This window comes from Typopeltis vanoorti, chromosome 15 (genome assembly GCF_054136105.1).
Source record: "Typopeltis vanoorti isolate ZY-2024b chromosome 15, IOZ_Tvanoo_1.0, whole genome shotgun sequence".
Taxonomy (NCBI): Eukaryota; Metazoa; Arthropoda; class Arachnida; order Uropygi; family Thelyphonidae; genus Typopeltis; species Typopeltis vanoorti.
The window spans coordinates 33,498,493-33,516,364 of NC_143563.1; the positions used below are offsets into that span (position 1 = coordinate 33,498,493).

A 17,872-nucleotide genomic window follows, 5' to 3' on the forward strand; every position below is an offset into this window, starting at 1 on the left:
CAGTTGCCAAATCCAGAGAATTTTAATAATAAGGTGTTGACACCTTTTGGCAATTGGTATATGACTTCTGCATTACTTCCACCTTAGTATCACCACATCTGGGTCTGGCTCCCACTGATGACACCTCAATAAAGGTCAAAACCGGTTTGGGTAGTAGCCCTTCCCTTAATGCATAGCATTATACATCTGCAAGGAGATGTGCTTTGCATTATGGGAGATACTAAGGCAAGTGATCAGAACTTACTTCACCTTTACCACGAGTTTCCCCAGTCCTGAAAATACTTCAGGCGCAAACTGTTTGCTTACACTTGATAAAGGATTAAACCAGATATATAATTGAGAGTCTGTGATCTGTCTACATAGAAAGCTGCTTGTTTGTGTTGGTTTGCATGGCAACAACCTTCCAGCCAAATTACCATTTGGTTGGAAGGTTGTTGCCATTGACACTGCACCTTGAAAGTAGGCATGAACCCCCTTTCAACTATTTGCTTTGCATTAAAACGATATTTGAAATGTTGGATCAGTGGAATATTTTATATTACAATTGTAAGAAAGCAGACTGTTCCTTATTATTCCAAGAAACTTCAATAATTCCAGAAATCTATTTAGTCTCATAGAACTTGCTCTTTGTTGTGGCATATTGGAAAATAACATATAAAACTACTCATAAACATAATAATGGTAATAAAGAACTTAATGTTACAATATCTGAAATAGAATTGGCCAGATAAACTGCAGTATGGGCTGTGGAAGGAGGTAAAAAAAAAAGATTAATCACTGTTCCATAATCTGGAGGTGTACATCAATAAAAATGTACATAAACCATCTTTGGAACATCCTCTATCTATTGGTGAAGGCATCATCAAAATCGGTCAATTCGTTCTCAAGTTATAAGCGAACATTGAAAAAACGGACTTTGCTTTTTATATATATATATATAGAGAGAGAGAGAGGCTACATTACAATTCAAACAGTATGCCCAGGTACAATGACCAAACAACTGAAAGTCAGAACACACTTCCATTTCTAGATACACTCGTCACACGTGTCACTTCTACTTTCACTATTTACCTTAAGCCTACATATAATGGCCAATACATACACAAATTCTTACCACCACCCAACACAAAAACTAGGTGTAATTAACACACTAAAAAGCAATGAGCAAGCACTTAAGCGTGAATTAAAAATTATCATCAACACTTTCCAAAAAAACGGCCACAGAACAAATACTATCAACAACATTCTTTACAAGATTGCAACTAATAATAAATATAGACTAATTACAATAAAAACTGTAACCATTCCATACATTAAGGGATATCAAATAGAATACTACAAAAAGACAACTTATGCCACCTTTAAACCTCCTGCAAAATTAAAGAACTTGTTTCTCTTCATGCAAGGATCCCATGGCCCATCTTGGAGTATAGTATATTCAACGCACATATAACTTGCTTTGTATAGGTGAACCTAGATGCACAATTCCTATACAAAAAAAAAAAAAGAACATAAATGACATGCCCTGAATACTTTACACCAGAATGTGGTATGAGTGCAAATTTACGGAGACTCTGAAATTTTAATCAACCACCCTAATCTTAATGATGGTCAAAAAATCACAAGTATATGTATGGATGGCACATATTCTATCCATATAATCTTGTTCTAAGAGTTCATTATAGCATCTAACATGTTATTTTTTAATTATTTTGTTTTCATTTATTTAACATAACATTTATGTTAAATTATTGATTAGGCCACCACTATTGCTATATTAAAAGATAACACGAATTTGTTCTCTGACCATGTTATATAAAAAATAGAATATAGCTTTGTAGTTTTTTCCCCCTCCCTAGAGGTCAGGCCAGTAGAATAAGAGTTGATGAAATCATTGTACTTTGGCATACTGTTTGAATTGTAATGTCTCTGTATTGTAATGTGTATACTCCAGATGATGACCTTAATATGAAGGTCGAAATGTTGGGAAATTAAAGTAATTCTTAACACTGTAGCAGTCTCCGTAATTTATCAAAACGAATGATCCTTTAATTAACATCTTGCATGTCAACCAACTGACTTCTAATACAGTATCATGTAACTATTTTAATCATCCAATTGCCTTTCTAGAGTGGTTGCATAAATAGTAGTTTACTGTAAGTATGTGGAATAAGAGAATTAGCTGAAACAGTATTCAGTATGAATCTGAAAACTGATTAGGAAACCACAGATATGAGTTCTTAAAAAAAAAGGGGGGGGGGAGAAAAACAAATAGATTGAACAGGTGTCGGAACCATTTTAAATGTGAAGATATTAGAAGGCATGCAACATAAGCATTCAAGAATATGAAAAGAAATAACAGATAAAGTGTATGGTCACTTAAATGTGAGGGGGAAGGTTGATGTTAGGAAAAAAAACCCAGTGAACAACCAAAATGTAAGATCTGACAATATACAACAAAGGCAGTTAGTAACAATGTAAACATAATTATGTATCAGTAATTGATAATGATGGATACACAATTCATATTTCAAACAATCTTTACTACTCCATAAAATATATGAAACTGCTATATATGTTTAAAATAATTATATTGCTGCTATAACTATCAGCGCAAGGAAGAGAGAGGAAGATATGTGCTATATATATATATACACACACACACACACCACAATTATTGGCTTGTTGTGTATTTAATGAATTTAATTTTATCACTTGGTTCAAATAAAAACAAACTGGATAATGATAAAAAAAAAATGACTGGGACAGTCTGGATTAAGAGTGGTACAGAACTTTTTTTTTTTATTGAATTGTAAAATGTGTGCAGTCTGAAATTTCTCAGGATTTAATCAGGAGAGGGAGAGAGTTTGAGAAAAACATCACGACTGAATATTTTTGTTTAATCTAAAATACATGAATTCAATAGCAGAATAACCATCTCGGGTGAAAAAAAAAAGAAAAACCTATCCAACTGCATAAATTAAATATAATTTCTTTTACTCATAACCTGTGGTGCTGAAGTATTTCTTTGAGTGGAATCCATGAAAATTTTCCTTTCATCAGTATTTCATCACGACTGAAAGTATCTAGATGTGCTACCTATAAAAGATTTCGTTTGACTTCATTAAGAAATACAAATATACATTTAAATATAATCTCTACTGATTTAGCTATAAATATGTATCAAATTCTTAATTATTCAAATATTCTTAACAGAGCATATTTGTGTAAAGCTATTTTAGTTGGGGAGGATGAGAGGGCTCATACTTCCTAATCAAACAGTAAAAAAACACTGTACACTGAAATGAAAAACTGCCTGCACAGGTTGGTTGTTCCCAACATTCTACAGTGAAGAAGCCCTCTTCCCAATTGCCATAAGCCGCAAAATATCACTTACATTGTCAAATTCCTTCACTAATTTGTATGTCTATCCTGACTCCTCTTCATCCATTCCTTTAAAGACCACATTCCCTTTCAATTTGTCATATGGGCAATTCCACCATATGGCGGAACTGCCCATATGACAAATTCCTGCAGGATCTTGCCAGCTGGCAGTCCATCTCCTTGGCATCCAAACAACCATTATCTACACACATTATTTCATAAGTCTTCCACTTTATCATGCTTTGTTAACAAGTCTTAACAAAGCATTATAAAGTGGAAAATAATTTCCTTTTTATCCAATAATGACTTAGCAATATGGTTCCTAAACTTTCTTTATCCGCTATGATCTCGTGTTTCTGGCTTCAGTGACTACTTGCAGCAAATTCCTATTAATTTTTATTTTATTATACTTCACACTGATAGAGCAGTACTACTCTTACATAACGTCCAAAAGGACTTAAGAAGGCCGAAGCCATGCCAGTCCTTGGTATCCTATTTGTCATGTGCTGATGGACACCAGTGTACCCTGCAGGGCCCTCAAAGAAATAACTTTGATAAAAGTTATTTCTCTGAGGAAATAACTTGGTTTATCACTCTTGGATAAACCAAGTAAAGACAAGTCTCTATAGCTAGCGGCACTCCACATGCCATTCATAGAGATAGTGGTGCTGGTAAAACGAGGAGCCCCCCCCCCCCCAAACTCTTCTATTTGCCTGGCAAGGTCAGCATTTCGCTCGTAGTACTGAACCTTGCTCTTATGGCAATAGGTAAGTGAGCGCCTGAACATCAATCACCCAAACACCACCATCTCTCCTCATTACTATATCTGGCTTTCTAATGCCAAAGTTGTTCTATAGTGTGGTTCAACTGTAATCTCCCAACCTTTGTTATTAAAACGGTTAGCCCATATGGAGACCACATGAAATATGAGACAAAGTCTCGTTGTAACGGCAGCCAGCTCTACAGCTAATGTCTTCGCTGCCCCAGTGGGCAGGGTATTTATTCTAGTTTCTGGCTTTAGTGACTGACTTGACTTATCTAGGTGCTATCAGCCCGGGTGGACTTTTGGCCTCAAGCACCATATGACACCACTGGGAAGGGTCCTCTGTGACTACCCACCACGTTTCAGTTTCCAGCCCAACAACCTACAGGTCCTTCTCTTCCTGATCAGGTTCGGGCCTCCCATACTTGTCTTGCAGTTCTTTCGGGGGCCCATACGATGCAGGTGTGAAGACGCTAGGCTTGCAGTTCCATCAAGACGTCTACCGAGTTGTACAAAGCATGTATGGCAGGCATTAGACCGCCTCCTCCAGCCTCTGCCATGACCCCTCCATAGATACGTCATAGCATCTTGTTCTCAAATACTACTTGAGAACATCTTGTTCTCAAGTAGTATTTTCGTGACTACTTGCAGCAAATTCCTATTAATATAATATCAACTCTCACTACAGCAAACACCATTATAACAATGGTGCTACCTGCAAATTTATCTTCTTACTCTATGACAGCGCTATCCAAACATCTGGATGTCAGGGCCCCCTTTGGAAAAATTAAAATATTTCACGGCCCCCCTCAGAAAAAAATTGTAATATAGACATATATTATTTTTACCTTTTCCATTCCAGGGTCGTTTCCCATAGATTCAATCCGATTATATTTTTTTTCTGTCAGCTTACAAGTAGGATTATGTTCTCCATGTCAGAGGACTAGCCTGACGATGGAATAGTTCAGCGGTAGGGCCTGCCTAGCCTTCTTCCGAATTTAAACCCATAGGAGGAATAGGGTATATTGAAGGGGGAATTATAGAAGAATTATAGTAAGGTTTATAGAGAGGGCATAGTTGTAAGGCCAGAAATGAAAAGATCCCATGGCCCTCGAGTACAGTACTCTAATAGTATAAGGGTCATAAAATAAGAAGAGTTGGCTGATAAGGCCTTATAGGAAAGATTAAAGTAAGTGGATCTTCCTCAAAGTAGAAGAAGGAGAGGATAGATCCAGCTAGGGGGGGCCCACGGGAGTGCTGCTTCCCTTACAATCAAGATGATTGCCCCTTGTTGGTCCACGAGTCCTTATTCAGTATATTCGGACCACCCCACTATATATATATACACACACACACACACACATGGTGGGCTCCCCTATCCACCACCCAGGGGATGCGATCTCTAGGGGTTACAAGCCATTAGGAAAAAGAAAACCAGGACGTCCTCTTAAACGATTCAACGATGACTTCTAAGGCCAGAACAGGCCATGCTAGGCCTAAATCCTTGATATGCATGATGATGACATTTTATTATATTTATTGTATTTATATTCATTACAAAACATACACAGCGAATATTGCAAAAATCAAATGCAAATATTACATTTTTAGCATCTTACATACACATTTGACATTGCACATTATCTCATATTTTTATATAGATATATTGTTATTGTACATTTGCAGTACAAGCACATGAAACGTAAAACGATTAGTAATAAAGAAAGAATTAAAAACAAAAAGTTTAATAACAATTTAATGTTATGGATGTGTTTCAATACTGCTACACAAAAAGTCAATATCAGGTGAAATATTTGAAACTGCAATTCTTAGATTTCTGCTTTGAAATGAAATATGAATAGGCATATATTTACTAATATTCATTAAGTGCCAAAATATGCAGGAAGCAAAATTTGTGAATTTTTTCATTAAAATATAAAAAATAACAAAAATTAAATACTTTTCTTTTAAGATAAAAAAAAATCTACTTAGTCGTAAAACATTTTCAATTTGTTTTCATTATTTCACAGCCCCCCCCTGAACAAAACCTACGACCCACAAGGGGGGCGTAGCCCACAGTTTGGGAAGCGCTGCTCTATGAGACCAGACAAAAAAAAACAAAAAAAAACTGAAGATTCGTCTCTGTGATACTAATTTGGGAACAAAAACTGATATATAACTAATACATAAATACGGTAATCTCTCAATTATCCAATCTTCAAAGGAACAAACCTACAATTAACCAACCCTCAAATGGATGAATGCATCAGATCGCTTCTGGTATCCAACCAGAAAATTGCCCTCCTGCTGTGGTTGGATAATTCAGAGATTGTAATGCAGAAAAGTAGGGACATTTAAAAATTTCACTAACTACAAATTTCTGTTTATTATTTGTTTCATGGCATGACATTTTGTGGGTTCAGGACTTTGCTCTACTCCCAAGTATATACTTGTTACTAAGAGGCATTATCAAATTTAACTTCTTTTACAAGGAAAAAAAAAAGAATTTGAGTACCATGGAAATCATGGTCAAGCAAGATTTGAGGAATTAATGGTCAAGCAAGGGCGCTCATCCCCTTATATTCCTCCTTAGAGCACCCTCTTTTCCTCAGTCCCCCTTTGCACACGACCCATATCTTTTACAAAATACAGCATATTCCATGCTGTATTTTGTAAAAAGCCTTAGCAAAATTCAAAAGTATCACAGTGTATCCATTCCCCTTGTATAACTCAACACTAACATTATTATAGAATGTGAACAAGTTGCCCAAACATGAACTTAGTGTTCTCATTAAATCATAATTTCCTGCTTTGAAGTTCATCACGTACCTTTTCTGTATGGAATATCCATACGCTTAGCTACTTTCCACACCAGTACAGCATGACGAAACAAAATTCAACAACTAAAAGCAGAACAGTCACAACTTTTACCGAAATTCACAAATTCTCCCCGACGCTGTAATCAGGTCTAATATTCTTTGACCTCAAGTTCCTTCTGTCAAATGGTGCTTAACATTCATTCTGGCTGCATTCCATATATGGAATGATGTGTATGTACCTCTCTTGTGTATCAAACAAGAACGATTTCACAAAGATTATACCAGCATGTTAGTTGCAAGTTTTTTGTTAGAAATTTATTTATAAAATTAATATTTGTGGACTGTCTTAACGATATCAAAAATCTCAAATGTAAACTTGAACTGTTTCAAAATGTGTGTGTGTGTGTGTGTACAAACACACATATACTATACACACATGCACGCCTGCATATACGAGGGTGGTCTGAAAAGTCCTTAGCCTCGACCATAGATCCAAAACTATCAGCAAGATTTTTTTTTCTAAGTTGGTACATCTGTCATAAGCATCCATGTGAAATTGTAAGTCATTCTATCAAGTATTTTGTTTTATACAGCTGTCTGAAGCAAAAGTGTTGTCTGTATCCCTCGAAATGGATAAAACTGAGTATCATGCTGTTATTAAATTCTTTGTAAAAGAAGGTTTAACACCAAAAGAAATTCATTCGAAGTTCATAAAAGTTTATGGGCATTCTTCTCTTTGTTTTGACAATTAAGAAATGGGCTGCCGAGTTTAAACGTGGCTATACCAGCCTTGAAGATGATCCACGTGAAGGACGTCCAAAAAGTGTAATTCATTGATCAAGTGCATGATATGGTATTGGATAACCGGTGAGTCAAAGTGCGTTAAATTGCTGAGACTAGAGGCATTTCAAAAGAACATGTAAGATATATTTTGCAAGAAGAATTGTAAATGAAAAAGCTTTGCGCAAGATGAGTACAGAGCTTGCTCACATGAAAATCTCTGAACAGTGCTTGGAGCGTTTTAAAAAGAACAAAACTGATTTTGTGCATCGATGGATGAGACTTGGATTCATCATCACACACCAGAATTTACAGTATGGTACACAGACTGTAAATGTGTCTGTACTGTATTTAGTGATACAATAAAACTTCTTGAAGATGTTTTGGGATGTTTTTTACACTATAGTAACATTTTCATGTCAGTCTTCAGAAAGGATAGATGTAGTGAGTAAAAATTTATCTATGCCTGAATAAAAATGGATTCTTTTCTGTACGAAGTGGTCTGAAAAGTTCTCGGCCTAGCAATGAAAAAACGAATTTATAATTTCAAAATTATTTTTATTTTTTAAACATAATCTCCCTTAAGAGTAATACATTTATTCCAGCGATGTTCCAGTGCCATTATCTTGTCCCTGTAGCGGTTCTCAATAAGATCTGCAAAATACCCCCTACAGCTGCAATCACTTCTTGATTCGAAGAAAAACGCTGACCAGCGAGTAAGAATTTAAGTTTTGGGAAGAGACAGAAGGAGCGAGCCAAATCTGGGGAATAGAGTAGATGTTCCAACAATTCATAATGCAGATCCCTTAATTTTCCTATTGCTAAAACACCTTTGTGGGCAGGTGCATTGTCCGATGAAAGATGATTTTTTTTCCTTCTGCAAACTGGATCTTTTCTCAGAAATTTTTTCGTCTAGTCTGGTTAAAAGATCGGAATAATATTCCCCAGTTATTGTTTTACTCTTTTCAAGATAATTAAGAAACAAAATGGCGATGCCATGACCTTTCCTGCTGAGTGATGGAACCGACTTTGTCTTTTTTGGCGCTGAACAACCGGCTTCTGTCCACTGCTGTAACTGCTGTTTTGATTCTGGTGTGTAATGGTGAATCCAAGTCTCATCCATAGTAATAAATCATCATCATCATGCATATCAAGGATTTAGGCTTAGTATGGCCTGTTCCAGCCTTAGAAGTCATCGTTAAAGAGGACATCCTTTTTCCTAATGGCTTGTTTTGGTAATCTTTGTTTTCATTCTTTGAACATGTTTTCCATCCATTTATGTTTATATTTTTTAATTTTTTCTATTACTGGTTCTTGGTTTAATTCTTTCATAATTTCTTTGTTTCTTTTGTGATCAAATAGGGTATATTTTGCAGTTTTTCTCATAATCTTCATTTATGTTGTTATTAATCTTTGTCTTTTTGTTTTATTGTCCAGATTTTGCTTCCACACATTGACTGGTAGGGTTAATGTATTGTATGCTTTTAGTCTGGTTTGTTTTTGAACTAGGTTTGGTTTATATATAGAGTTAATTACACCTGTTATTTTTAAATATTTTACAATTTTTACGTTTATATCTTTTTCATATGTGATCATACATCCTAGGTAGTTAAATGAATTCACCTATTCTAAGATCTTGTTATCTATTACTATTTTAGTTCTTGCCCTTTAAAGGCCATAGTTTTTGATTTTTCTGTTGATATTATCATACTATAATCTTTGGCTATCTCATTTAGATCTAAAATAGCTTTCTGTAAGTTATCTTCAGAATTTGTAATTATTATTTGGTCGTCGGCAAAAAGGAGTGTTTAAGTTCACTGTAGGAGAAAGTTTAATTCCTTGATGTAAATTTTTATTCCATTCTATTATTATTTCATTTAAGTAGATATTAAAAAGAGTTGCTGAGAGGGGACATCCCTGTCGGATCCCTTGGTTTATCTCTCTCTCGTATATGATAGCTCGTGATTTAATCTTATTTGTATTTGATTATTTGCATATATACTTGTGATAGCTTTTAGGACATTATTTGGTATTTGTCTTTCTTTTAATATGTTAAACAATATGTTTCTTTTAACTTTGTCAAATGCTTTTTCGAAGTCAATAAATGCAATATGTGTTTCTAAATTGTATTCTCTTCTTTTCTCTATTATTAACTTTAGACAAAAGGCCAGGTCTATATATGATCGTCCTTTTCTAAATCCATTCTGTACTTCTAAATGTTTTCGGAATATTTCATTAGTTTGCTATTTAAGATTCTGCTATATATTTTGTAACAGGAATTTAGTATACTGATACCTCTATAGTTTTTAGGGTCATCTCTATTACCTTTTTTATAAAGATAGGAATCACAATTGCTTTTTTCCATTCTATTGGGGGAATACCAGTTGAATAAATTTTATTTAAAAATAATAAGAGTCTTTCTTTGAATCTTGTTCCTGTGTATTTGTATAGTTCTGAACCTAGCTTATCTTCTTCAGGTGATGATTTTCCGTTTCTTGTTTCTTTCAGGCTGATTTCTAATTCTTCTTTAATTATTTCCTTTTCATTAATTGTTTGCTAGTTATCTTTTTTAAAATATTTGTCTGTCCACAATTCTCTGTAGTAATTTAAAAATTCTTCTAATTTCAATTTGGTGTTTAATTTTATGTTTTCTTTGGTATCTGCATTTAAGTGTTTCAAAATCTTATATACATTGGTCTTATTTTATATAAATGATGTTCTAAATTAGAAACAAATTTGTTCCATGATTCTCTATGTCTCTTTTTCAGACTTCTCTTTTAGCTATGGCTCTTATTCTTTTATATTCTATTTCATCTTCTAATCTTTTACTGCTTAACCATTTGTGATAGGCTTCTTTTTTCTTTTTGATTATTTCTTTGATTGTATCATCCCAGATCTTCAGTTTTTTCCTTTTATTGAATTTTTTGGTCTTTCCTAAGCTTTCATTTGCTGCTGCATTTAGTATCATTTTTATATTAAGCCATTCTATTTCTATTCCTTCATTTTGTTTTATTTTATCTAGATATTGGTTAATTCTTTGTTCATATAGCCATTGTACATTTGTATCATTCAATAGTCTAGTTTTATAAACAAATGTTTCAAATATTCTTTCTGTTCTTGTTACTTGTAGCCATTTAGGTGGTAATCTTAATTTTATTTTAACAAGGAAGCGGTCGCTGCTTATTTCATATCCTCTGTGAACATCTAGTGAAAATTTTGATGTCTTTTCATTTAATATAAAATAATCTAATATTGATTTCCATCCTCTTGCTGCCCAAGTATATTTATGTATGTCTATGTTTATAGAAGGAATTCATTATTTTTAGGTTATTATAATTATAATCCCCTCTTCAGCTGCAATCACCTCTTGATTCGAAGAAAAATGCTGACCAGCGAGGAAGAGTTTTAGTTTTGGGAAGAGATAGAAGTCAGAGGGAGCAAAATCTGGGGAATAGGGTGGATGTTCCAACAATTCATAATGCAGATCCCTTAATTTTCCCATTGCTAAAACACCTTTGTATAGTAATAAATTTACGCACAAAATCAGTTTTATTCTTGTTAAAATGCTCCAAGCACTGTTCAGAGATTTTCATGCGAGTGCATTTTTGATCTGCTGTGAGCAAGCGCAGACCCACCTTGTGCAAAGTTTTTTCATTTGCAATTCTTCATGCAAAATATATCCTATGTTCTTTTGAAATGCCTCTAGTCTCAGCAATTTCATGCACTTTGACTCGCTGGTTATCCAATGCCATATCGTGCACTTGATCAATGATTTCTGATGTTGTTACACTTTTTGGATATCCTTCATGTGGATCATCTTCAAGGCTGGTATGGCCACGTTTAAACTTGGCAGCCCATTTCTTAATTGTTGAAACCGAAGAGAAGAATACCCATAAACTTTTATGAACTTCGAATGAGTTTCTTTTGGCGTTAAATCTTCTTTTACAAAGAATTTTAAAACTGCATGATACTCAATTTTATCCATTTCAAGGGACACAGACAACACTTTTGCTTCAGATAGCTGTATAAAACGAACTACTTGATAGAATGACTTGCAATTTCACATGGATGCTTATGACAGATGTACCAACTTAGGAAAAAAAAAAAATCTTGCCTATAGTGTTGCAATCTATGGTCAAGGCCGAGCACTTTTCAGACCACCCTCGTATTATAGGAAGTGAACTGCATCCATAGATCTCCAAAAAATACTAGCATATGCAAGATATTATTGATGATATAGATGAGCCACTGACAAAAAGAAAAAAATGTATGTGATGAAAGTAGAAACAAAATGGTAGAAAATTGTGATTATGATTAGAAATTACTGATGTATATATTGCCATCATCAGTGAATAAAAGAAAATTCTTAGAAAACAAAGTGAAATATAAATAAAACAGAAATAAATACACACATAACAAGCAAAACAAAGATGATTTGCTGCTCCAATCAAACCACACGTATTCCCACTATAACTAGATGAATCATCTGATCAACATTATCAGTTCACTGGATAAGCCCTCCCTCTTTTCCTCTCATTACATATATATATATATTTTTAAAATTACATCCATCATACATAAATGCAAACATACATGTCTAGAGTTTATAGGATGACACCAGGGGTGAATTCCCCATGCTTGCTGCACAAGTTCATTAATTGAGAAAGAAATAATATTTATTTGTTAATAAATGCATGCATTTATAAGCATTCCATTTAGGCTTTTATTTTTGTAGACAGAAGACGTCTTAAGCTTGCGTGGCAATAATTGAGTTTTGCGTTGTGCATCAAAGCCGATGCTTGCTCGTCTAGTCAAAGCTACTTTGGCTTGCTTGGTTGTAGGAGCTTCTAGGTCCTCGCGGTACTAGCACTGTGATTTCATGTACGCGCATAGCCATTTCACGTCGTCTCACTCTGCTGCTTAAACACAGGTCATACACAGTCAACGTAGCTCTAGCCAGTGAGCCTCAGCCAGCCTTTACAAGTGTGCGTGTTGCTTGGGAAAATTAAGTTACAACTAACTTTTTATGATGATGTTATTGACCAGTTCATAAAGAAGAACCATAAGGTAGAATTTGTATTCAAGTAGCTAAATTGAAAAAAAAAAAGACAGAATATCATTTGTAAAATAAATGTTGTATTTGTATGATTAAATGTACATAAATTTCTAAATATATATAGTTTTAAATGGTTAATAATTCATTATTCCGCTAATCAGACTTCAATCACCCCTCTCACTCCCTGAATGATAACAAGAGCAAGCGTAAATTTCAAGACCAGCATTCGCCCCTGGATGACACATGCTATTCACTCCAGCTGAGCAACTTATAAGACACACACATATAATATATCATATCACAAATGTAAATCATTAATAATTTCATTTGTAATGAAAGTACTTATAGTCTCACCTGTTTTCTCTCTCTCTCTCATCCTTATATTTGCCATGCTCACATGGCTCATGGTTGGTTTACACCTTTTAGTAATTCAGTACTAACCATAGCATTCTCCTTAATTATTGTTTTCTAATGTCATAAAACAAACACATTTCCCTCTATGCAGATTTATTTAAACTCAAAGAACCTGTAACAATGTGGTATGTCTGCTGATATGCAAATAGGCATGAGATATTTTTTCTCCCCACATCAGAAGAGTAAGTTCACAGTGGGAGTTTTTATCTCTTGCCAATGTGAATATGTTAAGGAAATTGTAATGCAACAGCAACAAGAAATTCGGCTTCATTCTTTTTATGAGATTTCACTGCTAGCCCAGCAATGTTTGGATAATTAAAGTCACCTGTGATGATTAATCAAGTGCCTATTAAGTTTATATGGTAATGCATTTTATTGTTACTAGCAGCTGATCCACTAGGTCTATATCAACATCCTACCAATTATTTGATCTTGTTAGACTCCACTTCACATCAAATAACCTCAAACTCACTGCTACATTATGAACAGTTAATGGCAATTACTTTCCAAAACTTTGGACTGGTAGGCAGGGCATTCGGATGATATGAAGAATCTTGGCAAAACAACCCAAAATAACAAGGCTGGCATAAATTGTTATGGCACTTGACAGATACCGAGCAAGGAGAGAAGTAATTGATCTTTGGTAGATGGTAGAAAAGATGGTATATAAGTTATTCTTTTAGCAAAAAATCTGTGATGAAACTATCATCCAGAAAATTATCAATAGATATCATCTCTCAATGAGATTACAATTTGATGAAAAAAGAATTTCCATAAAGTAACAAAGGAACAAATAGCATTGACACCATGACATGACACAGTTCTTTGGAATCAAACTACAATTCTTCATTCTGGTAGATTTAAATTCAATCATCTGTTTCTTGAAACTGAAATTTTACAACATAGTCTGAATCTTAACCATTCTGATTGCATGCTAGTCTCAAACTTTTGGAAAGTAATTGCCATGAACTATTCATATTTTTTATTTTTTTGTAATAATGAATAAGTTATGTAATATCTTATTCATTATTAAAAAAAAATCTATCCATTACAAAGATAATAAGCCAAAAGGCTATTTTACTGGCAAATTTGTTAATTTGTTTCTTAATTTCTTAATTAAAAATTTAATTAAGAAAATAAAACGGGATTTAACATCTCCCTCTTAATTAAATCTATCCATTATTTCTCTTTAAACTCTAATAGTGTATTCTACTGTTAACTCAGCTGTGACCCAAGTTATGAGTCAAGTTAAAGTTCTGGCTATTCTTTCTGAAGCTCCCTGGATATAGGAAAATAGTAATGACATTACTGTAGTCTTTATGTTAGAGGGATGTGAGGATGCAGACAGAAAGATTTGGTGAGTAAAGGTGAGTTCCACTGTAAGGAAAGTTTGGGTGGAACAGAAGTTGGAGGCTCTGTTGACAACAGTTTTGATGACACCGTATTGATGTTCCCATCAGCCCCCCCCCCTTCTCAACAATACTGTGTCATCAAAACCCTTGTCAACAGAGCTTCCAATCTCTGTTCCACCCAAGCTTCCCTTATAGTGGAACTCACCTTTATTTGCCAAACCTTCCTGTCCAATGGTTACAATACCAAAAAGATCTACAAATTATCTGTCCCTTCCACCTCTTCACATCCCTCTTAACATAAGAACTCCAGTAATGCCATCACTATTCTCTATATCTGGGGCACTCAAGAAAAAATAGCCAGAACTTTAAAGAAATATAATCTCTGCACAGCTTTTGAACCTCATTTGAAGCTGGCTAACCTCCTTCGCTTTCCTAAGGATCCGCTTCCTCTCCTTTCTGTTCCAGATGTTTACAAGGTTCCTTGTTCTTGAAACTTATATTATGTATGATAAGTTGCTTTTGCTACTTTGGTCAAATAGATATCATCTATCTGACTGGGAGATCTGCTAACATATGCCTAGATGAACACAAAAAACACATCTGCCATCACAACTATGATCAGTCAGGTCTAGCTGACTTTGCACAGAATCAGATGGAAGGAAACTATTATGCTCCATCACAGTAAATACCAAACTTGAAAGACTTTTTTTTTAGAATTAGTAAAAGATTTAAAAACCAGCCTTAACTTAATAAATATGGTTGTGTTAAACTTCAAGATTTGGGACACTCAAGAAGTGTCCCAAATTTTTTAGCTGTCCTAAAAACAACTAAGGCTAGCCAACAGCACCCACAGAGGGCCCCTCATACAACTTTAGTCTTTATATAGTATAATTTCATTTCTTCCACTTATTGTTTCTTGTGTGTTATTACAATTTTAACATTGTATTCTTGAAGATGTCTCTGTGACAGAGATGAAATATTGAAATGATTAAACCTGTTGTTTAATTATTTCTCTGTAGTTATTTGATTAAATTGTATTATGAGTATAAATCTCATTTGGTCTCATTTACTCATTTGGTACTCATTTACTAATATATTCCTCCTTTTGCTTACAAATGGACTGCCAACTTCCTCCTCAGTTCACTGAGGAGGAAGTTGGCAGTCCAAATGGAAAAAGTTGGCAGATGAAAGGAAACTGCCACCATGAAAATCATGGTGGTGGTTTCCTTTCATCAGATTTTTCAATCGTTGTTGGTGTACCCCCAAGGCTACATGTTTTACCTAAGTTCCTCCTATACATCAATGATCTTCTTCTGATATCCAATCCTATTGATATCTTTTCTGATGACCATACTGTTCACACACTCTTTTTCATTTTCAAAACCCTGTGGTGCTTAGGTAATTTGTTTTTCAAGATATTCTTTAACAAATGCCTTAAACACAACTCCTTGCCATTCTTGGGGGTGAGGATAGCCTGGTAAATTTCAATACCATCAAAAATGAAATCCTGTCTCATTTTCTTTTAAGAAATGAGACAAGACCATGCCTTACTCTTCTTCACTTTTGACAATATTCTGTTTACCAATCAGAATCAGTTTTTGTGTAAACGTTCACATTTTACCTATCCTAACGCAAGCATATCCAGTCCATAGCCTCCAAAAAGCTTGATATTCTTTTTCATTCACAAGTACTTTTCTCCTACTCAACTCCCAGCACTTTATCAAGCTCAAATCCTCACCTTAGAAAACTGTTCCCACATTTGAGGTGGTGCATCTAAGACCTTGGAATTCTTGATTGTATTCAGAAGAAAGTAATTCATTTAAATGATCCCCGCCCCCTCTCTCATTGACTCCTTCCAGTTGTTCCTACAGATACTCTGTTGCTGTATTATGTCTCTTCTGTAGGTATTTCCATTGGTGCTGATCTAATGAACTGGCCACTACCATCCCTCCACTTTCCTCTAATCACATACAAACACAAGCAGCTGCTGATCAACACCTACTTACAGTTTAGCTCCAAACTTATTGAACCAACTTCTTATCCTTCTCCTCCTTGGAACAGTCTTTCTCCATACTGTTTCCTCTAATGTTTACAATCCTCAATCTTCAAGAAACATCAATAAACTCCTTTCTTCATTATAAACACTTGCTTCCCCCCCCCAAACAGTGCTGTCATGTGTGGGGCTGATATAAAAAAAATAATGTAAATAATAAAAGCTGTAAAAGATGAAACTGTTAAGGGAGCCATTATGGAGTGTCAGTCCACTTTTTAGTTGTTATCAATCAGATGTTAAAGAATAAAATGATAGAGAGAGAGAGAGAGAGACAATTCTGTGAGTGAGCTGCACTATTTGTATATATAAGATGGAATCAAACAAGATCACACAAATTGTGGACAGGATAATATTTAATTTCATTTAACTACCAATTAGATTAAATAACGTATGATCTGTGAATGTTTATTGCTGTTGAGTTGGTTCTAATTGCAATACTGCAGGTTTTCCAGTAGCTCCAACCGTATCTTACCAACATATTGTGCCACTCCATTGTTAAACTATTTTCAATCTAATACACTTTCTATTAAAAACTCCAGATTAATGTTATAAATACAAACAGATTATTTCAAAATATTAAAGGTAATACTTTTCTCTCTAACAACATTTGAATTATTTCAATGCTCCCTACACCGAAGTGACTGTCCTAAAACTGTCTATTGTTTGCTCGTGAATGATCAAAATTTAAGCCACCTGAAGAAATTTTCCAGTAGAATTATTCTTGGTCTACCTGAAATCAACACTTTACTAAACCTTATAATAGGCATAATTTTTTTGTGGAAGATATGTGGATGAGATTCTGTGTATTGTATTTGGGGGAAACCAAGCCTTATCACAGTTATTAGAATAATTTAATGAATATAGATGCCATAGGTTTAAATATCTGATTGGCCAAGTGGAAAGTGCATCCATTCTCCAATCAACAGGTCTGGGGGAGGGGTGGGGGTTGAATCCCACTTGGGAAGGGCAGGTTTCAGCATTTTGCTTGAAATGGTGACAAAGCTCTTTAAGTTCTTTTAGGAATTCATCATCATCATCAAATTCCTGCCATGTACCCTCAAGGGGTGTACAGGACATGATAGTACTACATGAAAAATTTACATCATTACTAACTTCCTATCTACAGTTTTCCTCCAAATCAGTCTGTCACTTGTCAAGACCCCAACATTATCAGATCTTATATTTCTATCATCTAAGGCACTTTGTATCAATCCACCTATATCTTGGTCTTCCTCTGGGTCATTTTACTGC

At 34.6% G+C, this 17,872-nt stretch overlaps 1 protein-coding gene across 2 annotated transcripts in view; it reads right to left on the reverse strand.

Moving 5' to 3' along the window:
• Positions 1 to 600: 600 nt before the first annotated feature.
• The window catches only part of Uqcc1 (Ubiquinol-cytochrome c reductase complex assembly factor 1), a 145,103-nt gene continuing 127,831 nt past the window's right edge, over positions 601 to 17,872 (reverse strand). The window contains exon 9 of one of the 2 annotated variants that reach the window (XM_090405338.1): positions 601 to 1,488. In XM_090405338.1, coding sequence (XP_090261464.1) covers positions 1,474 to 1,488 — 15 coding nt within the window. In that variant the 3' untranslated portion in view covers positions 601 to 1,473. Of the gene's footprint in view, positions 1,489 to 2,132; positions 3,100 to 17,872 lie in introns of those variants that run through there. The other variant, XM_090405337.1, reaches the window with a different exon arrangement.